The 22,773-nt window shown below is 42.5% G+C and overlaps 2 protein-coding genes across 2 annotated transcripts in view; one reads left to right on the top strand and one right to left on the bottom strand.

The window, feature by feature from the left end:
• The window catches only part of EIF3A (eukaryotic translation initiation factor 3 subunit A), a 43,818-nt gene extending 28,849 nt beyond the window's left edge, over positions 1-14,969 (top strand). Inside the window, exons 16-22 of the mRNA XM_054982421.1 lie at positions 5,674-5,827; positions 6,165-6,349; positions 6,593-6,681; positions 7,741-8,672; positions 12,342-12,516; positions 12,767-12,957; positions 13,723-14,969. Coding sequence (XP_054838396.1) covers positions 5,674-5,827; positions 6,165-6,349; positions 6,593-6,681; positions 7,741-8,672; positions 12,342-12,516; positions 12,767-12,957; positions 13,723-13,967 — 1,971 coding nt within the window. The 3' untranslated portion in view covers positions 13,968-14,969. The remainder of the gene's footprint in view (positions 1-5,673; positions 5,828-6,164; positions 6,350-6,592; positions 6,682-7,740; positions 8,673-12,341; positions 12,517-12,766; positions 12,958-13,722) is intronic.
• Positions 14,970-20,165: 5,196 nt separating this feature from the next.
• Positions 20,166-22,209, bottom strand: NANOS1 (nanos C2HC-type zinc finger 1). Its single transcript, XM_054983594.1, has one exon. It carries the CDS (start codon positions 22,068-22,070, stop codon positions 21,255-21,257), a length of 816 nt encoding a protein of 271 aa, XP_054839569.1. The 5' UTR covers positions 22,071-22,209; the 3' UTR covers positions 20,166-21,254.
• Positions 22,210-22,773: the final 564 nt, after the last annotated feature.

Raw genomic sequence — 22,773 nt, 5'->3', positions numbered from 1 at the left:
AATTAATGGAGAAAACTACCCTAGGTTCCCTAACAATTTTACTTTAGAGGACAAAAAGAATGACAAAGGCCTACAACTAGCCTACGTTATAAAAACACTATTTAAAACAGTTCTCAGACAGAAACCCAAAGTAATGTTACCCAAACACTACTATTTTTAAACAAGCGCTAAACAACTGCTATAGCCCCCTACCCCAAACCTACAGAACAACAGCAGTAAACAACAAACCGTAACTGTAAAATACCTACACCAACAAGAAACACAAACTCCAAAGTCCAAACACCAACTGTAAAATTTACAAACAACTTCAAACACCAACAGTAAAACTAACCAACAGAACCCCCCCAATTAAGCAAAGAAAACAGAAAATCAGACCTCCCCCAGGCAAGCAGCCCCCCCCTCAGGCCCACTCACACCTCCCCGACACACACAGAATCCCTCCCCAAAAGAACTAGAACAACCAGAACTTGAAGAACTAGAACCAACAATAACTTTAAAACAGAAACAGCAGCCAAAGAAGCACCTAAAAACAGCAATGAACAACTGTAAAGCACCAAATTGGCTCCCCCAACAAGACCAAGAAAAACAGCCCCCCCAACAGTAACCTGTAAAACAGCTCCAACAGTCCCCCAACAATAACTTGAAAACAGCACCCCAATAACTTTGAAAAACAGGCCCCCAACAGTAACTTTTAAAATACCAAATACAGAAAGAACAAAATTACAGTGATTAGAGAGAGCCAGTTTGGTGTAGTGGTTAAGAGCGCGGGACTCTAATCTGGAGAGCCGGGTTTGATTCCCCACTCCTCCACTTGAAGCCAGCTGGGGTGACCTTGGGCTAGTCACAGTTCCCTGGAGCTCTCTCAGTCACACCCACCTCACAGGGTGTTTTGTTGTGGGGATAATAGTAGCATACTTTGTAAACTGCTCTGAGTGAGCATTAAGTTGTCCTGAAGGGCCGTATGTAAATCGAATGTTGTTGTTGTTGTTATTTTTAAAAGATTCAAAAGGGAAAAGCACTCAAACCAAGAAAGCCAGCCCCCCCCCAAACCAAATGCCCCTTCACTCACTCACTCACTCACTCAAGGCATCAAGAGAAAATAAAAAATTAAGGAAAAAATAAAATCAAAGCTTGAATCAAATTCCCTTTCCTTCCCCCCCACACCAAGACAACCAGCCACCTCCCCACAAAGAGAAAACTCACTGAGTCACTGACTACTATCAATCGCCTGAAGTTCAGCAGTGGGCCACCCAGTCACAGCACAGGGAATCCTCGCAGCAGTCCAGAAAGATCCAGAAGGCCAGGCCACATCACAGAGAGTAAGAAAATCCACAGGCAGTCTCTCCAAGTCTCTCTCTGGGCCAGGAACAGAATGGAAGCTTGCCCAAAGGCAAGCCTCTAATTTAAATCCCCTGCTGCATCTCCTTCCAGAGAATCCATTGGTTGGAAGGAGGATGCAACGGTCGAATTGGACACTCCTAACTCCCCCCTCCCTTCTCTGATTTTCCTCCCTCCTCCCCCTTGTACTACTCCCCCCTCCCATCATGTGAAATTGGAGGGAAGCAGCAGCACTGTTCCTGCTATTTTACAAGTTTGCAAAAGAGCAGGAAAAGAGCTGCTTTCAAGCTTCCCGCCAAATTCTACCAGATGGAAGGGGTAAGGAGGAGGTTGTAGTGAGTCACTCCCTCCCTCTCCCCCTCCCCTCTGCTAAGAAAGCGCGGGAAGCTTTTGAAAAACTTTGCTAGCTATTTGCAAGTGCAAACAGGCAGCAAAGTGCTCCTGGTTGACCTGGAGCAACCCGAAGCGACCTGAATCGCTTCAGGTTGCTCTGATTCGATATTCCCGAATCGAGCTCAATTCAGGTTAAAAACCCGAACCCGAATACTGAAGCACACATCCCTAGTGAGAGCATGATGAAACAGGCAATGTGTGCTGGACACAATGGTACAGTTCACAGTCCTGTTCCCTTTATAAAAATCAACTTCCTGAACCATTTTATTCTGATACAGGCCTATTCCCTTTATAAAAATGCCCTCCTGAAGAATTTTTTACCCAGTTTTGTAAGTTATTTCTGTACTTCTAAAACTTTCATATTTGTAACTGTGTTCTTAATAGGAGTGCAGTGCTGTGGTGTTCACTGATATTTTTCTGAAAAAGTAAATCGTTTGAGATTGTTTTGCCTCCCCTTTTAATGCCGGATGGTAACCTAGAAGATTACTTTTTCCTCTTGTACTTTACTAAAACTTTAGCACCTATTTGAGGAATAAGCTCACATGTGCAATTAATAAAAAACGTTCATTATGTACAAAAACTTTAATATAATAATTGCATCATACATTAGCAAACTGTTTCTTTGTGATTTGATTGCATTTCAGATCCCTAGATTGTGGTAGTAAATATCCAAGACAGCATCAGATTGAAAACCAATGCAGATAAAAAGTAGTAGTTAGGGACAATGCTCAGGCTTGAGTGAGAGCGAAGATCAAATTACATGTTGTGCTAATCAGGAACTTTGTGCAGTTGTGGTTCTATATACAAGTACTAGAAGTGTAAAATGAACTTTTGAAACCATGAGGGACTGCTCCCCTCCCCTTTTATTTCCTTTCCTGGATAAAAAGAGAATTTTGGGGGGAAATTGAAATATATGCAGTTTTTACTATCCCATCAAATCTAAACTAATTTTACTGCCTTGACATAAAATGCATCATAGCATATAAAATTGCAATATTTGACATATTTATGGAATGTAGAAGTTATAAATGTTGTAGTTTGCTATAAGCAAAATTGCAAATATACCCAATAGTTGAGGGAAAGGTGCAAGCTGATGCACCCTATGCTATCTTACCACATGTACCTTATTCTTTTGCTATCAGAAAAGTAGAAAAATAAGAGTTCAAGCAGAAAACACAGGCTTTCTGGTAAATGACATAAAGTATATTACCAAATGACAGTGATTAAACGATCAGTAGTTTTATTATGAATTCACTATAAATTGAAACTCTTATAGCTTTTAATAAAAATATCTACACAGCTAGATATAGTTCCAGTGAGATACTGTCATCTTCCTTTGTAGCTAAAGTTTAGAGAGAGCTCAGTTCTCAATTAAATTTTCAGTTTTCCTCTGAGGCTTTGGTGCAGTTTCTGCCCACCTCCTTTTGATTCCCCCCCCCTTCACCAAGGTAGGACAATAAGCTACTTGTTACCTGTGGGTATATGTGTCACAGCAGAGAATTTAAGGGAGAGGTAAAAAGGTCAAGCACAAGGGAAAAGTCAGGTCAAAAGGACAACAGAAGCCAAGCAACAGCTGAGAAAGACATGCATGCTCCCCTCATGAAGATTAGGTATTGTTCTAGGTACAGAAATGTATCTTGGATTTAAGAGCTATACATGTTTACAGCTTACCCACCTTGTTTTTCAAAGCATTTCACTCATTCAAAAACACAAAGTATAAAGTTGAGGAAAAGGATTTGGTAACCCCGCCCCCCGCTCCCCATTTTTTCCCGTTTTCCTGGGCTGTCACATCTCTAACTGATGCTTACCAATTGCATTGAAGGATATGCACACATATGCACACATGTGTGGAAGGCCACATTAGTCACTACCATCAACCAAAAAGAGCCACATTAATCTGGGTTCCTGGCATGATGCCTGCACCCCAGGGAGGTTAGCAACTTACCTATTCCTCTGATGGTGGATGTTTTAAGGTGGAAGCCACCTGGCAACCATACACCCCATCAAGTAAGGGCTATGCCCACATTCCTAAAATAATAGGCCAATGGCAAATTGGGGAATAGTTTTCAAAAGAGCCACAAGTGGCTCCCGAGCCACTAGGTATGTATCACTGCTTTATGTGGGAAATGTCTCCATACATATAATCCCTGCGCTGAGTTGCTTCTGCAAAAAGAGATCCCCCCCGAATCTGCCATTGTGATGATCAAGGAACTCTTGCAGGTAGTGTATAGGATATTTTGAGGAAGATCTTGATTTATTTGTAGTCTCACTTTGCACTTAGACAACTTCAGTAAGGAAAATTCTTGCCTGTAGATCTGCATATTGCCAGAAGACAGTTCCAGTAAAAATGGTTCTTCTCTTTTTGTGGATAGTACTGAGTGACTTTTCATTAGCTAAATTTTCCAGTTAAAAAGTCACCAAAAATCTTGCTAGTGCTAATTCAAATTGCTAACAATAGGGAAGCCCATTAGAATTATGAGATGGGCATAGAAATAATTAGATTTAAGAATGTGAAAAAGTTTCTTTTAGGTTTAAAATCTAGAAAGTAAATGCTGTCAAACATACTACCACACAAGATGATTAGTGATATGATTGCCTATATACCCGCCACATAGTTGTGTAGAGAGACTGTCGTTTGTAGGGGTGTGTGTGCTTCGGGTATCCAATTCGGGTAGAATACCAGAATTGGGCCTGATTCAGAAAGCTTCAGTATTTCTGAATCGGAGCCAGCATGCTGCCCCCAATTCGGAAATACCAAATCAAAGCTTTCCAAAGCATTCATAATGCTTTGGGAAGCTTCGAGGGCCCCAGGGGTTAAGTTTAAAGGGCCCTTTCACAAGCAGCAGAGCCATTTAATAATAGTAATAACAACAACAACATTCGATTTATATACCACCCTTCAGGATGACTTAACACCCACTCAGAGCAATTTACGAAGTATGTCATTATTATCCCCACAACAAAACACCCTGTGAGGTGGGTGGGGCTGAGAGAGCTAGAGGCTGTGACTGACCCAAGGTCACCCAGCTGGCTTCAAGTAGAGGAGTGGAGAATTAGACCTGATTCTCCAGATTAGAGTCCCACGCTCTTAACCACTACACCAAACTTTTCCATTCCCCACCCTTTCCTCCCCACCTCCACTTACCTGGCACTGGCTGGAGGAGGAGGAGGCTCTCCTGCCTCCCCACTGGCCTCCAGAAGCAGCAGTGGCCCTCTCTGCCAGCCAGCTGCACTGGTTGCGCAGCAGCGGCAGCAGGGAAGGCTCTCTTTACCGGCCAGCCATGCCGGCCGTGGGTGCACAGCAACAGCAGCAGGGAAGGCCCTCTCTGTCGGCCAGCTGTACCAGCTGCAGCTGCACGGTGGCAGCAGGGGAGGCCTTCTCCACTGGCCAGCTGACCAGCACAGCGTTGGCGGCTGGAGCTTGACCAGGTAAGTGGGGTCAAGGTGGGGGTGGGGGGAATGGGATTAAGGGGTGGAGTGAGAGTTTCTCCCCCCATCCCTGTCACATCACTATGCTCTGAATCTTTACAGAACATACTGAAGCGACTTAGAAACCCGAATCCGAAGCGATTTTGGTTTTTTCCCCGAAACTTTTTCCTACTTTGGGTAAACCCAAAGCCAGAAACCCGAATATTTTTCAGGTGCACACCCCTAGTCGTTTGTGGCATGTGGCCAAGTTTGCTTTGCATGTGCTAGATGATGTTTTTGTCATGTTGCAAGAATGCTGACCTGTCTTAATTGCTACAGGTGACTGCCTCCCATATTTTGAGTTACCCTGCGGGCATTTAAGATGCAGCCAAAATTTAGAACCACCCAGTGGGTTTACAAGGCCCATGTTTGACCAGTAGTCTTTACGTTTCCTTTTCTATTCTCAGAGTTTGAAGATTATGCACTGCTATTTGTCTTTATGTATGCATTTACAAATATAAAAATATTTTTCAGGAAAAACTTAAACAGTTCCAAGAAAGACTAGAAGAGGAGAGGCATAACCGTTTGGAGGAACGGAAGAGACAGCGCAAAGAGGAAAGGCGTATTACTTATTATCAACAAAAGGAGGAAGAAGAACAAAGACTGCTAGAGGAGAAGATGCTTAAAGGTAAGTGCTGAAGAGCTGTTGCTGAAAAAAATCACCTTTTTGCTCATACATCCATGTGTTTTGTGATTAGTGATGATGTTGCTTATTTGGATAAAGATGTGCTACAGTTGCCACTTGTGAAATAGGATTTATCTCTTGTAAAAATCATATCAAATTTTAACTGAATGAAATGTCTGAATAAAGGAATGGATCCTAACTTCCCCTCTGCGAGAGGAATGGTACTTGTTTGAATACAGTCCAAAGTCAATAGCCATGGAGAGGCGGTAGACATTTCCAGACTGGTGATATTATCAGTAATTAACTTTAAGAAGAGTTATCTGCATAATTGTCTTGGCAGAACAAGAAGAAAAAGAACGTGCTGAACGTGAAAAACGTGAGCAAGAAATGCTTGAATATCAGGAACGGGTCAGAAAACTAGAAGAAGTCGAGAGGAAGAAACGCCAGAGAGAACTGGAGATTGAAGAGAGGGAACGTCGCCGAGAGGAAGAGAGGAGAAATCTTGAAGATCCACTTTCAAGGAAGGTAAATATTGTTTCTAATTAACTGAACTTTCTTAAATGTTTATACACTACTCCTTTGCTTGTGCAGGAGAAAAATCACATAAAAATAAGGAATATACATTAAGAACTCACCCAGTTCATGGGCTGAGGTTTAAAATAGGCGAAAACATTTATCTCTGCGGTTTTGTATTAATCCAGTTTTTCTTTTTAAAGGTATAAATATGAGCAATTTTAGATATAAATGTTTTGGTTTTGTTAAATGCAGGAATCTCGTTGGGGTGATAGAGACTCTGACAGCACCTGGAGAAGAAGCAGTGAACCCGAATCAGAGTGGAGACGTCCACCACTAGAAAGGTATCTACTGGAGTCTGCAAATTGTTGACATTTTCTTGTGATACTGAAGACAACACATACACACACACACCTTTGGGTAAAGAATTCTTCCATTGGCAATGTGTACTGTTCAGTAGTTATTGCCATTGGAGATTGAAAAAGTTCTTGTGGTGTATGTAAAGGGGTATATGTTCTTCTATGATTATTCACTACACTTACAATTGTGATCATGTTAGTGATCAGTGATAATTTGTGATCAAACTGACTTTAGTGTGTTACACTGCCTTCAAGTCAAACTCCATGTCTGCCATAGACTTTTTCTGCCCTGGGTTTTGGGAGCTAGAATATGTTTTAGTATGTCTGTTTCTTCTATCTTGCCTCCTATCTTTTGTTTTCTCTTGTCTTTTAAATTATGCCATCTAATGAGTATTTTTCCATTTTTCAAAATGCTTCAGGTGCTTATTGTGACACCTGCAACCTATTCAGTCAACTTCTACTCCATATGATCTTAGTACCTTACAATTTTCTCTGATGTAGTTATCCAGTCACTTTAAAAGAGAGAGGAAAATCAGAATCTAGATAAAGCAAAAATACTAATTGAAAATTAAATGTAAAGGAATGGAGGTATACTGAAACATTATGTTCTTTATATAACCATGTCTGTACAATAGGAGCTAGGTTGACAAAAGATGAAACTTCTGTTGGGGTTTCCATGTGTATGAGTGTGGGGGAGTTGTTTCAAGGTCCTGTGCTCCTCACAGCCTAATGGAATCCAAAATGCTGTTCTGGATTATTAGTGGACACATGCAGTGCTTGGTGCTGTAGTCAGCTGTAGCAATACTTAGACCTTCTTGTGAGATTCCTTTGAAATGTGGCTGAAATCCTCATAGTTTGTACCTTTATTCGTCGTATTATGTACCAGAAAGGCATACAGGATTGTCCCCTGTGGTGATTACATATGTCTCTTTCTACATGTTTATGCAGAAATTAGACAGTATTTCTGTGTTGAAAGAATATACCAAATAGCTTTTAGACCATTTAAATCAAAACTTGCTGATACAATTTTTTGTGCTTATCCAGAGATTGGCGTCGTGGGGAAGTGCGTGATGAAGAAAAGCCTTTCAAAAGAGATGATGCAACTCGACAAACCACCCCAGAAGACATAACATCATCCCCCCATGAAGTACCGGAAGAAAAAGCCGTGAAGCATGATCTAGATGAAGAGAGAGGTCAGAGGAGAGCTCTGGATGATGACAGAACTAGTTGGCGCTCCATGGGTGATGACAGGGGCCCAAGGCGGGGCCTGGATGACGACAGGGGCCCGAGGCGGGGCCTGGATGACGACAGGGGCCCGAGGCGGGGCCTGGATGACGACAGGGGCCCGAGGCGGGGCCTGGATGACGACAGGGGCCCGAGGCGGGGTCTGGATGATGACAGGGGCCCAAGGCGGGGTCTGGATGATGACAGGGGAAGTTGGCGCAACACAGATGATGATAGGGGCCCGAGGCGAGGTCTGGATGATGATAGGGGCCCAAGACGGGGTCTGGATGATGATAGGGGCCCGAGGTGGGGTCTGGATGATGATAAGGGCCCAAGACGAGGTCTGGATGACGATAGGGGCCCGAGGCGGGGTCTGGATGACGATAAGGGCCCAAGGCGAGGTCTGGATGACGATAGGGGCCCGAGGCGGGGTCTGGATGATGATAGGGGCCCAAGGCGGGGTCTGGATGATGATAGGGGCCCAAGGCGGGGTTTGGATGATGACAGGGCTAGTTGGCGCAATATGGATGATGACCGGGGCCCAAGGCGGGGGCTGGATGATGACAGAATTTCACGACGTGATGAAGATAGAGGACCATGGCGTAATACAGAAGAGGATAGAATCTCAAGACGTGATGATGATCGTGGACTCAGACGTGCTGGTGATGATGACAGAAGTCTTAGACGTGGAGATGATTCTAGACGTGGGGATGATTCCAGACCTGGACCTTGGAGACCATTTGGTAAACCAGGTAAACTGATAAACTCAATCACTTCCATTGCCAATTAACGCTTCTTGTCAGTAAAGTTACTACATACATTGTACACCTTCTGTTTCATAACATTTGCATTTACTCTTGAGCCACAGAAATACAAGCATTATAATTGAGAACCTGCTGTAAAACATCGTAGATTTGTGTTGTGGTTTATTTTCGATAGTACTGGGGGTTTTTTTTGAAATGGCAATATATGATTTGTAGTTTGTAAATGTATATACTCACGGTAGTGGGGAAATCACCCCTCCCTGCCTCTCTGTCTGCCTCCCTTTCTCCCAGCTGCTGAGCCAATCAGCTGCATGCTCCCTCCCCATGGCTCTACCCTCTCTTTCTCATTCACTTGTCCGCCTCCAGTACCATCACTCATCCCTGTTCCTACACTTTCTCCTCAGCTGCTGAGAGTGAGGTGATGGTGCTGGAGGCGGAGTTGTATGTTTCGCATTTGGTATCAGAATCTATTAACTTCAGCATGTACAGAGTTGCCTGCTACTCTTGTTTTCCACAAGTGTGAGGAGAAGCAGAAAATAAGCTCACAAATGTCACATCAGTTGTGGCCATGAAGATAATTTCCATAGCAGAACAGAAAGGGCTCTTGGTTCATAAACCAACTCTCTTGCTGCAATCCAAAGCTGGATTTTATACAGATCTGCATTGGTTTCCTGTGTTTTTGTAGTTTTAACCAAATGCTGCTTTGGCAAGCTGGGCAGGAGAGGTGAGATGCTCCTTAACTCTTTGTCACCCTCCTGTCTGCCTCCAGCATGATCGCCTCAGCCATCCTTCCTCAGCTTTCCCCTTGGCTGCTAACTGTGGGCACTAGAGGTGAGTGGTGAGTGAGGCGGCTCCTCAGACACTTGTCTGTCTCCAGCTTCACCCCCTCACTCTTGATAGTCAGCAGCCATGGGGAAACTATTGGGGAGGGCAGCTGAAGTGATAGCACGGCCGGCTTCTCACCTACCTCCTCCACCATCACCTCAGCTGCTCTCCCAAACATTCCTTTGGCTGCTGAGAGTGAGGGGACAGTGCTGGAGGCGGGGGAATGAGTACTCATGGAGGTGATCCCATCTTCCCTTGCCCTCCAGGCCAGCCACTCACTGGCACAGCTGCTACTCCCCCCTCATATCCATCCTCCTTCCCCTCAGTTGGCAACAGGCCAATCACTCACTAGCCAGGCAGCTTACCCAGCTGCTGCTGCTTGCCTAGCTTGGCAGTTCACACTCTCTCACTCAAATCAAGTAGTTTGGGTAGGAGTAGAGAAACTCTCAGATCCTCTTGCACCTAACCCAGCTTACTTCTTTGAGTGGTAGCAGTGGGTCCTTCCAGCCACCTGGCAGCAACAGCTCCTCTCGCACTCACCCAAGTCAAATATAGGAGAGAGGCTCGAAGAAATCAGAGAAATAACAGGGTATATAATCCCGTTAGACCCCAAGATTATCTTCTTGAATCAGTGGGGTGATTTACCTATACCTAAAATTAGAAGAGAACTGATTGCAACTCTTCTTGTAGTGGCAAAGAATGAGATAGCTTTGGTTTGGAAGAAAAACTCAGCTCCCTTAATTGAAGCATGGTTGGAAAAAGTGTGGAATTATTTCATTGTGGAAAAAACACACAATGATCTCTATGTAGCGGAGAAGTTTCTGGTGAGCTCTAATTTTGTGGAGAAATGGTTCCCGTTTTTTGAATATGTTGAAAAACATAACATTCAGCCGAAATTAAAAATCCTTCAAACAATAACTATGTCAAAAGGTTTTACACTATAAAGTTCCACAATGTATATAACTTTGTTGACATGTGCTGACTCTCCTTCTGTAACAAAATTCCAGGTATTGAATTGTTTGTTTGTTATACATGTTTAAGTTTGTATGTTGTAATTGTTTTCGTTTAATAAAAAGTTTTTAAAATTTAAAAAAAAATATAGGAGAGAGCAGCAGTGGCTCTTCCTGCCCCCCTCCCCCAATCCTGGCCACTCTGCCCTCCTGTGATGGTTTAAGGCTGCAGAGACTGGCTGGGCCCACCTATGCTGACTCCCAGCAGGCCTACTCCAGTGTCACTCTGCTTGCCATCCAGCTGTCCTCTCCCTCATTGCCTCATTAGTAAGATTGGGTGGGTTTCTGTGAACATCTGGGTTGGTGAGGACTGCTGCAGTGTGTGCTCTTGCTTCTTGGTTGCATTGTCCCTCACATCTTGCAGTTGCCTGTTCACCTACCTCCAGCTGTCATGGCCACCATTCTCCCTCCTCACTTGTAGTGCTGCGGTTTTTGCCATATGGCAGCAGCATCATTGGAAGTATGTCATATGTGAAGTGTGTGCAGACAATGCTGCTCTGTTGGGGCTGGGGGTGTCTCTCTTTTCTCAAAGTGGAGACGAGTTTGGAGAAAAGTCTCCCTTGTCTTAAAGCGGCCCTGATCCGCAGGTTTAAGTATTTTATTTGCTTATTTATTTACATTATTTATAGTCTGCCATTCTCACTGAGACTCAAGGCAGATTACACAGTGTGAGTCAATTTGCAGATGAGGCTGTACTTGAGAATTAGAATGTATGATTTTGTGAGAGATGACTGAATTATTGAATATTTTCTGGAGTGTAGAGAAGACTGTATAGGAAACTAAAGATATACTTATTGAAGGTGAGAACCAAAAATATTACATAGAAAGTTTTTTCTCATTGTTCCTTTATTGTTGGTGCTGTAACTTACAATATCCCGGTGGTGATTTTGGGACATTGGTTTGTATGCACATTTAAACTTAATTTAAAATTTATTTATTAAATGGAGAACATCCAGTTTTTAAAATTTAAATCATTTTTATCTCACCTTTGCAGAGTCCAAGGCACCAGCAAACATATAAAAACATTCCAATTATAATACAACAAACCAAGTTTAAATACAGAAAAAGTACAGCTCACATTTATACATTAAAATCCATACATATAATCTCATCATGGAAATGAATGCCAGTTGAAATAATAAAGTTGACAGCTCCTATAAAAGCCTTTATTAAGTTTTAATAGGTTGTTTAGTACGTAAAGATTCAGAAGGCCAGTGATGAAGTGCTGGTGAGGCATGCTAACCTCATGGAAGGCACAGTCCTTCAGATATATGGGATTCCATGTTGTGATTCAATATGTAATCTACTCTGGCTCCTAAAATATTGACTATGCAAGTGCTAAGTACAGTAAAAAATAATCTGTTCTTGTCTCACTAAACATTATTTATAAATGTGAAACAAATTGTTGTTGTGCCATTCATACTTCCTAGGAACATCTGTTTTTACTGAGGAAAGCCTGGTAACCAAAATTAGAAATTATTTCATGCTCTTTAGCACTGGTATCATATTTCTTCAACATCCTGCAGGACAGGAATCCTTTAATATCTTCTAGCTGTTATCTGCACATGAGAATGTCATAGCTGCTTACAATGGAGAAACTTAATTTTCATGTTGTGTAGTTTTGGCTTATTTGGAATCATATTTAGCTTTTTGAAACATTTCATTTCAAAAAAGCATAGATTCTGTTCAGTCTGTGTATAGAATGATTGATAATGTGTTGCTCTATTAGCTAGAAATACAGTTGCTGTCTTCATAGCCCATCTTATATGCCCATCTTACATGAAATTAGTTCACAAAAATTGAGATGCTTTGTTGTTGGTAGGTGGATGGAGAGAACGAGAAAAAGCTCGTGAAGACAGCTGGGGCCCTCCACGAGATTCCAGACCTTCAGAAGATCGGGAATGGGATAGAGATAAAGATCGAGATGAGAATGAAAAGGACCGAGAGTTTGACAAAGATCGGGACTTTGATCGGGAAGATCGCTTCAGGCGTCCTAGGTTTGTAAGTTTGTAAACTAGAACAATGAAAGAAGGCATGTTTGCAGATTTATGCAAAAACCTAAAAACAAACTCTTAGGCCTACTGCATCAGAGTATCCAAAACCCTTTTAAAGTTAAAATCTGCAGCAGTTTCATTGACTCATTTGTTTACATTGAAATAGATTTTGGATTGTATAACTGGTTTTACACCACTGCTTTATTCTAGCAGTTAAGCAGTTTTTGTTCTAAAATATTTTATTTAACTAAAGGGATGATGCTGGGTGGAGAAGAGGCCCAGCCGAAGAAGCCTCTAGCTGGAGAGATTCAGTTCGTCGTGATGAATGGGATCGAGCTGGCCGTGACTCTAGAGATGACCGGAGTGGCCGCGACCTTCGAGATCGACGTGGTGAAGAGAGAGAAAGGAGAGGGCCACCACCTCCCAGAACAGATCGGGATGAAAGTAGGATTATTTTCTATTTCAAAAAGATAAAATATTTCCCTGGATGGCTTCTTTTGGTGTAGCCCCCAAATTTTCCAGTATTTCTGTCAGAAAACTTAGTTCTTGGGGGGTGGGAGAATTGTTAAAGACCGCTATTTTTCCCTGGTTCTTTGCATCTTTAACAGCAACAAATCATTAGCTGCAACTATGGCTGTGTCTCTTGAACAGGCAGAAACAAAAACAAGATAGCCCGTGATACACTGACTAGGATGTAATAAGACACAGTCAATAGAGCAATAAAGCAAAGAAGACAATAAATCCTTCTGTGAAAAATATTCTAATATAGAAATGTGTAGTTCTATGTCTGTCATATAAGGTCTCTGTACCCAAAGTGAGTAAATTCTTAAAAGTGCTATTGCAAATTGGTGAAGGATATACACACTGGAAACACAGGATGCAAATACTTAAGGTGCTATTTGCATCCTGTGTTTCAAGTATATCCTCACCAATTTGCAATAGCACTTTAAGAATTTACTCACTTTGGGTACAGAGACCTTATATGACAGACATAGAACTACACATTTCTATATTAGAATATTTTTCACAGAAGGATTTATTGTCTTCTTTGCTTTATTGCTCTATTGACTACATCTTAGTCAGTGTATCACGGGCTCTCATGTTTTTGTTTCTGCCAGTTCTCACCATGATTCTCTCTCCTTGTTGTGCTGTCTCTTGAACAGGACAGTAAAAGAGACAAAGTTGAATATTATCTTCTTGTATTCTTAGTGAGCTCCTGGAGACGGGGTGATGACAGAAGGGAAGAACGTGAAGAACGTGAAACAGTTCGACGACCGCCTGCTCCTGCTCCTGTTGCTCCTGCTGCTCCCGCTGCTCCTGCTCCTGTTTCAAAAGAGCGAGAAAAGGATGGTGAGAAGGAGAAGGGAGCCTGGAGAACCGAAAAAGAGAGAGAATCCCTTCGTCGCACTAAAAATGAAACTGATGAAGATGGTTGGACCACCGTGCGACGTTAAGTTTAAATTCTAAACATGGTTTTGATATGGTGTTTAGCATTGATTTAATAACAGAATATAACATTGGTGCTTTAACACTCTTAATTGGTATTCTTTAACAAAATTTTCTAGGTAATGTGGAAGCATGAAATTCTATTAATTGTATGTAGACTGATCATGCACAGAACTTGCAATTAAAAGTTGGAAATTAAATATGGTTACCCAAAACTTCAAATGTTGTATATGTCACAGATCACTTGGTGGTAAGAAATAATTAAAAACCTCTGTAGGTATCTTTGAGTGGCACGTATAACTCAGTCAAAAGCAAAGCAAATTGGTTTTTATTTTGAGGAGCTCTGAACTTGGGTATAGTTTGCAAAGCATACATTTATTATTATATAAAGATGCTTTGAAAAGACCATATAGTCTAAAATGGACATGAGAAGAACACCTTCCTACTTGGATATTTCAATGGCAAGAGTTTTTGCTGGTGGTAATATATACATTCACTATGTTTTTATTTGAATTGCATTCAGTAATTGTTATGGACCTTTAGGTACACTGGGATTTCCCCCCCTAGATTTCACTTCCATGCATATACTTATCAAACCCTTTTGCAGTCTTTGTTCTGACAATGAATGTCACAGTAGTGTCAAAATAACAAAATATAAGGCTTTTAAAATGCATTTGAGTATGCCATTCTGATGAGGGTTTTTTCTGGTTGCCAATAGACTGTCTGCTTTTTCTTTTAAAGATAATTCTTGCCTTTTGAAGCATTTATATATAGTGTCATATTTCAGATATGTGGTCTGAAGGAACTGCTCACTCTTTCCTCCTTTCCAATTTCTTGTCTTCGGGGGTAAGTGCTTTACCTTTAAAAAAGTGCTTTGTAGTAAGGACTGGGTTGACTTCAATTGGAGGGGGGAGGGTGAAGTAGCACATGAATGATTGTTTTTAATTGAAGCCAACACAGAACTTGTTGCTGTGTGTTAACTTCAATGATAAATAAACTTAACAAAATAAGGTGTTGTTTTGTTGTGGCCTCTTAATCAGCATTGCCACTGTACGTGATCATAGTCATGAGAGCTGGCATGTGGTTAGTGGTTGGAGTGTCAGGCTAGGACCTGAGATTAATCCCCTCTCTACCATGGAAACTCGCATAGTGATCTTGGTCTCATCTCAATCCCTCAAACCTAACCTACATCACAAGGTAGTTATTGAGAGGATAAATTGGAGGAGGGAAGAACAACTCGTTTATTAACTTGGAAGAAAACACTCTCAGCAATAAAGTGTTTCCTTGGGATGTAGCCCTGCATCCTGTGTCAGATCTAGTCACTGAAATGTTTTCAGAGCCACACATTGTGCATAATCTGCCAAATGGCTCATGTGTCTTCAGCTTTCCTAGTTCAGGGAAAGGGATTTGTAGCTAAATAATAGTGGATGCTTCAATACCTGAAATTAAATTTCAAATTAAGTTCTGGATTCAAAGAACTGTTGTTATGCAAGAGCTGTTAGGGGTGATGGTGGTTTTTCTTAACCAGCATCTCTCACTGTGCCATATTGGCAAGCCACTTTGAAACACGGCATTTTTCAAAAGCAGCAGGGCTGTTCAATTCTGCTTGTAGAGTGTGTTTTTTTTAACCCCAACAGATATGTACAAGCCCTTCAGGTGAGCTTAATACAGCTTTCTAGCAATTGATCCCATTCTGCAAGGGAATTATACAAAACTAAATTCCATATTAATCTTCAGAACAAAGCCATGAGTTAATATGGTAGCACACCAACATGTTTCTATTTGAGCTTCCTTCTAGAGAGGAACAATTTTATGTGGTTTAAGGTAGGTTTTTTCAATTTTATTTCTGTTCTCTTTGGAAATCATGGGCTAGGCTTAGAAATTAAAATGGTCTTGCATGTGAATACAGGTTCATTCAGAAATACACAGCCTTCACAGTCTCATATATGCTACACTGTTCCAGTGCACAATGTGTTTTACGGAAATGATAGTAGGACTTGTGGAGGACTTCTGTGCCTATTAACTATATTCAGAGCTGTTCAAAATTCTTCATGATCTAGGAAGGAGACAGCCAAAGGGTGTCAGAGCTCCAGCCTAATAAAAAGGGGCTTCCTGAGGAAATAAAGGGCACAATCTCTAGGTATGTTCAGGAGGCACTGCAAGGCTACTCTGTTTGCTAGGGCAGACATTTGGGGGCTGTTTTGTTTTTGTTAATTTGAGTTTGTAAGCCATCTTAAGCCATGGGGAAGTATAATTTTAGGCCAAAATTTTGCTTCATAATGGAGTATGAATTCTGAAGGAAATTGACAAGTGCATCATTAGCAGTTATATTTGCATTTGTCTAACTGTAATGCTGCCTTTTAGGGGTATGCACCCCCCACAAAATCCAAGAAATCTGGATCCAGTTTTCAGGTATCCTGAAATCCAGGAAAGTTCTTTGATCTGGTTAAGGCAGATCAGAGAATGCCAGTTGTCTTCAGCCACTATTCCCTACGGGGAAAATTATTTGGGAAACATTATTCAAGCAAACACCACCAAACTGGAGGGAATCTACTCCTGACTGGACAGGACCACTCAAGTTTCAGGAAGATTAGACTCTGAGGACTAGTTCTGTGGGCCCCTGAAGAAGGTACCCCCAGCCATACTCCATTGTTTCCTGTAGGGGAAATGTTTCCCAGCAGGCTCTCATGCAGAAACACATGGGAAAGGCTGCCAAAGGCACACTCCCAAATATAAAAGGAAACCCAGCAGAACCAAACTGAAGCAAGGGAATGGTTGGAATTCTCAGAACCAAAGTGAATCAAGGGACCGATATCAAACCAGAGAATCAATATCAAACCAGAGAATTCTACCCAAACCAAACTGAAGCAAGGGACACTGTTGCAACTTAGCCCAACTGAACAAGTGTGACCCGCAGAAGCCAGGCAGACAAGGAGAGCTCCTGCACAGATTGGCCATCACTCCCCTCTCCCCTCTTGGGAAAAAAGCAGATGCCCAGGGAAGAGTCAGCTAGAGAGAAGCCATGTTTCCTAGATTTATCCGGGGGGTTGAGATCCAGATTCCTGGATCAGATCTGGGATTCTCTGATTGGATTAGGGAAAGCTGGATTTAGCCAGATCAACAAAAAATCTGGGTTTTTTACCCAGATTCAGTTTGTTAACTCCCACTTCCTTCACGTGTCTAATGTGTGGGCATTCAAACTAGATGTAGTTGCATCTCTTGTTCAGCATTGCCTGACCAAACACCTAATCTGTTCAATTCTTGAAATGCTGCATCAGTTATTGTAATGCAGCTATGTACTTTTAAATACTTCAATATATAGTGGTCACTGAATAATCACATTTCGTGGCTGTGTGGTTTAAAATCTGGCATTTTGTGTCTAATTTTTGTTGTGCTGTATTAGCCCCATACTTAGAAAGTTTTCTATCATAGAATTAGACACATTGTCCATTTTGAAAATATTAGAATACCTCTTCTATGCTTAAATGTTAAAATCTTAGAATACCCCTTTCTATACTTAAATGCATAAAATATCACCTTCTATGCATAAATGCATAGAATACCCCTTAAATGTTAGAATACCCTCTTCTATGCTTAAATGTTACAGAATTAGAGAAGAGTTAAATTCAATATTTTGTTCTGTTTTGCAAATTGTCCAGTATATTTCTGCTTGTCTCCTAACTACATTTTCTGTTCACAGAAAGCATTCCTGCTAGTGGAAAGAGAGGCTCCACTTTAGCTGGAGATCTCCACTTTGCCTCCCCATGTTGTTCCCGCGGGTCCACCGATCACTCAGGGCAGGATTTCAGGGGACATGCTACTCTACAGCAGGAGGTTGGAAAGTTCATTTCCACAATCACTGCTGTGCTTTTGTAAGCAGAGGATCCAAGCGTTACTTTGAAACTGACTTTTATGATAACTGATATGGAATGCCTCACATATTATTGAAAAAAAATTTCTTGATGAAGACACAAAGAATTGGATCATAGCCACAAGGGAAGTTTTCTGATCACTGGCTCAGGCCCAATAGAAATCTGTTGTTAGCTGTTGCTGCTGTTTAAACACGTAACTAATCTAGTCCTGTGGAGGAAGGATAGGGTTTGGTTAATAGAAAAAGCGTATGAGTTCCTTATAAAACCCCGCTCCCTTTCACAGCATCTGTCTGCAAAGTCTTGACCCTAGGAACCTCACAAAATGAAAAACCTTTGGGAAGATGCTGGGGGATATAAGCAATAAACAAAGGGTTATGTACTTCAATCCTTTTATATTAGGGCAAATTCCTGTTTATACACAGAACTACAACTGTAACTGTATGGCAGTCTTACCTACAATATAATTTACCTTTAAATAGGAATAGAAAACATAGCTGACTACAGAGGAGAACCAGGGAAGCAATATATTGCCACATTCAATGTTACATTTATAGCTCATTCTTGCTCACCAGTTACTAAGTGCTATCAATCTGCAGGCATGTAGGAAATCTGCGTGTTCAGCGTGTGTCTGCCCTATTAGTGTATTAAGCACAGAGAGGTGAGTGAGCAGGGTCAGTTTTACTGTAAGAAGTGCCTAGGAAGGAAGTGGAACTGTTTCCTCGACAGGAGGGAAGAATACCTAAAATGGAGCCAACAGTAAAGGTTTTCATAGCTCCCCTCATCCCACCCATTTAATAGGTTAATAGGGCAGATACCCAAACATGGTTGTCCATGTAATTTGGGTTTTATCTTTCTGTCCTAAACACTTTATTTCAATGCAGCTTACTTCTAAGAAAACATACTTAGGAGCAGGGTGTAGGATACAGAAATTTCAGTCTGGAAATATTTCCATTACTACATTTGTATTTTGTTTTTGGAAGAAAGTGCCTAAGACTGCTTAATTATAATATGTCACTGGAAACTGCAGGTCTGTAGCCCAAAGCTCCTCTTGGTTCTATTTTTACAGATTAAATACCACTCATCTTCTCAGGCCACCATTTCAGTGTTTTCTGGGTAGTCGAGCTCTACTGTTAATAATGTTCCAGAAATTTGCACACAACTGGTAAAGAAGGTGGTGGGTAAGGAGCCTGCACATCTCAGAATGCTCTTTTTACGACAAGTCTTCAGCCTTCATAATTGAACAGGAGGACAGCAGCAGTTTTCATTAAAATAAAGGCTTGCAAGTCCTACTGGCCTTGATATAATTTCTCTCCTACATTCATACAGCAAATAAAAGTGACTCAGTTTTTACCAGCATCCACCTACAGTCCAAAATGCCATGGCAAAGCAAGTTTGTTTAGTGGATTCATTTTGATTATATCTGATTGATACATGTTTACTTGTGAATAAACCCCAAGGACAATTAAATTTGCTTCCAAGTAACTATAGGAACACACTAACACATTCCCTGTTCTCCAATAGTCATAACCTTAACTAGTCATGCTAGTTCTACTCAGCAATGTGATGCACATTCTTGAGAGACATGCCCACAATGACATACTGATGAAGTTAACACAGGAGAACCTTTTGAAGGATGACGTAATGTTTCTCAACTAGAGGGCTGAGAGATCATTCATTGGCTCAAATAGCTTGTGGGGAAGGGGAGTTCCACCAAACCATATAAGCTGTTTTGAAAGTCTTAGGCTGTAGAATTGAAACATCAACACCTTAATGTACTGCTTTTTTATACAGGCATGTGTCCTGTTGAAAAAGTCACAGCACTGCTGCTGTGAGGCCATTGGGAAAAAACAGTTGTGTGATAAAGTAACTCCATGATACCTGTCTTTAAGATAATAGAGGGAATATTTCAGCAGTTGGGCATTTTTTTAAAAAAACCTTTGTGATTTGGATTAACTTTACACATTGGGGCTCATCTCCTGAACTGAATTAATACGTCAGTCTCCTACCAAAAGCACTCATTTCCCCTCCCTTAGTTTTTTCCCATAGCTGTTCTATTGCCATTGGACAATAGCTAGGTAGCTTATCAGCTCTCCCCGCCCCCCAACAATCCTCATACCAGTTGGCCCATTATTACTCACCTTCATACTAATCAGCTTCAGTGTACTGTACCACAATTATTACTAGACACCTGATCTTACACATTTAAGGCTTAAGCACATAAAAGATATGTGCCCCTACTTCCTTTATTCTGCATTGCATTTCTTTAAAAAAACTTGCATAGGAGAGGATATATTACAAGATCAGAGGGGATGTTTAAGATCAGAGGGGATTTTTAATTGGGGGGGGGGAATAATATATCGCCATAACACAAGTAACAAAATTTTAGCTCAAACATAACATTCTTATACAGAAGAGACTTAAGTGGTTCAACAGCAACTCTTGAAGCGGTTGCTCTCATCTCCTGGGCTCTTGCCATTTTTAAGGGAGCAAAGGCTAGGTCTGGGGAAGGAAAGAACAGACTAGTCAGATCTCTGCAACATCTTTACTTCCACTGTATATCTGCCAGTTTGACAAAGTATACTCAGCTGGACTACAGGGAGATAAATCAGCATTTAAAGAAAAGCACTAGAGGCAATGGGGAAACTCATTTTTGGAATGGTGGGCAGAAAGAGGAAACATGCACTCCAATAGGACTTAAAACATGGGGGGAAATTAAAAGTGAATCTATATCATAATAAATCCCATCCCCCAACAAACTGTAACCTCCAATTCCAACTAATATTGATTATAGACAAACAGTGAAGACATCAATAGAAACAAAACACCAGTCCAATACATTGAGTTTCCCCTCAGCATGCCTTCAGCCTTTTTTTTTAAAAAAAAAGGTCACCTAAAAATCTTTATTTTGGTCTTGTATACATTAGCCACCCGTGGGCTTAATGGGCTCTTTCCAGGTTCTATGGCAGTGCTTTTATTTAAGGGGGAGGGGCTCCCTTGCCAGCCTAGGAAAGCCACATCGACTGAAGAGCACTCAATTCCATTTAAAAATTAGATATGATTTACAGTAAACAAATACAGGACTTCTAAAACTTGTATAATTCTTATAGAGTTAAATTCAGGGGCCAGATTCTCTGGCAACTATGTATACAAACTATAAACTATACTGGATTATTTGATACATAAATCAAGAACATTTTTTCTCTGTACATTCTACCGTCTCCAAGATTCAATATATTAAGTGTTAGAGAGAGACATCATTCGATTAAAGATTTTTTTAAAAAAGAAAAATTCCAAAGGAAAATGTTCTTTTTTCCTGAAGAGGGCACACGCGCTCAAAGCTCAGCCAATTAAGAGACAGATTTGATTTTGGGACCCGACGTGTCCGCAGCCACGCAGAATCCCGCGGGCTCCAAGCGGCGCCACCTAGCGGAGCTTCTTGCCCAGGATGTGCCGGGAGCTTTTCAGCGGCTGTTTGGGGGCGCTGCCGTGCATTTTGGACAAGGGGCAGTACTTGATGGTGTGCGCATTGTCCCCGCTAGCCCCGCATAGTGGGCATGTGTATCGCCGCAGCACCGGGCACAAGACCCTGCCGTCGGGTCCCTTGAGGATGTGAGTGGTGTACAGGGCCACGGCTTCCTTGTTATTCCTGCAGAAGACGCAGACTTGCAATTCCGGCTTCAGTAGCCTTGAGCCGCTTTTCTGGGGAGCCTGCAGCCGGCTGTTTACTACCAAACGGCCGCCCCAAGCGTGGGGCGACCGGTCCCGTTCCAGGTGATCCGAAGAGCAGTTAAACACAACCGAGGCCGGGCTGGAGCGGCCAGAGAAAGGGCTGAAGTCGGCGAAGCGCTCTTCCAGCAGACTTTCACCGTGGTTCAGGTGGTGGTGGTGGTGGTGGTTGCACAAATCGAAGTCGTGCAGGTCCAGCGAGTTCTCGAAATACGGGCTCCCCACTTCTTCCTCCTCTTCCTCGTCTTCGTCCTCCTCGTCCTCCCCTTCCTCCGCCGCCTGGACCTGCTGCACGGTCGCCGCCACCACCACAGAGGAGGGCCCGGTCCTGAAGCCCTTCTCGTGGCTCACCGCCTTGGTGATCAACGTGGCCAGCCCCAGGTAATCATTCCACGAATTGAAGGCGTTCCCGTAGGCGCTGTGGCTCTTCGCGCTGTACCTGCCGGTCCCTTGCAAGAACTCCACCGGCGGGTGATGGTGAGCCTCCAGTTTGGCAGGGTGGAAAGTCTCCATCGGGAAAGAAGAGAAAGGGGCAGGCTGGTGAGGGGGGATCCCAATCCCCGGCCGCTCTCCCGTAGGAATCAGCAGCTCGCTCCTCAAGGCGATCTCCCGGATCAACGCCGCTCGCCGCGCACCAAAACAGCCGCCGAGATCCCCGCCTCCTCTGCGAGCCCTTTAGCGCTGGCAGCGGCTGAAATAGATACATTCGGGGGCGGGAAGGACTGGGAGGGCGCAGCCCAGCGGCCGCGCTTTAATTGGCCGTCAGCCAAAGCTGGCCCACCGTCCCGGGCGCTTCTTATTGGCTGATGAGGTTTTCGCACCCTTTCATCTCTTACAGCTGGTCATGGTCGCGCTTGATTTCTCGCGCTTTGATCCGAAGCAGGCGAGAGATCCGAGAATGCCTCAGACTCGACACGCAGGGTAGGTCTGTTTTTCCCGCACCCTCAAGAGGCTACTAAAAATAAGGCCGAGAGTGCCCACGGGCACAAGCGGGCATAACGTTTTGCTTTGGCGTTGGAATAACTCAAACAGAAATAACTAAAACATCGGAGGCGCGGTATCATGCACTATTATTTTGCCACGGATAGTCAGGAACAGAGTAGAGAGCGTTGTGTTGTGTGTTTTTCCTGGAACTTCAGCAGACAAAAATGTTCATAGTGTAGAGATGCAGGGATTAAAAAGCATCACTTGTTGATCTCTGCCTTTTATAGAATTG

Source organism: Eublepharis macularius, chromosome 6, assembly GCF_028583425.1.
Source record: "Eublepharis macularius isolate TG4126 chromosome 6, MPM_Emac_v1.0, whole genome shotgun sequence".
Classification (NCBI taxonomy): domain Eukaryota; kingdom Metazoa; phylum Chordata; class Lepidosauria; order Squamata; family Eublepharidae; genus Eublepharis; species Eublepharis macularius.
This window is presented reverse-complemented; position numbering and strand designations above follow the sequence as displayed.

Excerpts from the sequence above, each read along its gene's own strand:
- NANOS1 (XM_054983594.1), bottom strand. The coding sequence starts at position 22,070 with ATGGAGACTTTCCACCCTGCCAAACTGGAGGCTCACCATCACCCGCCG.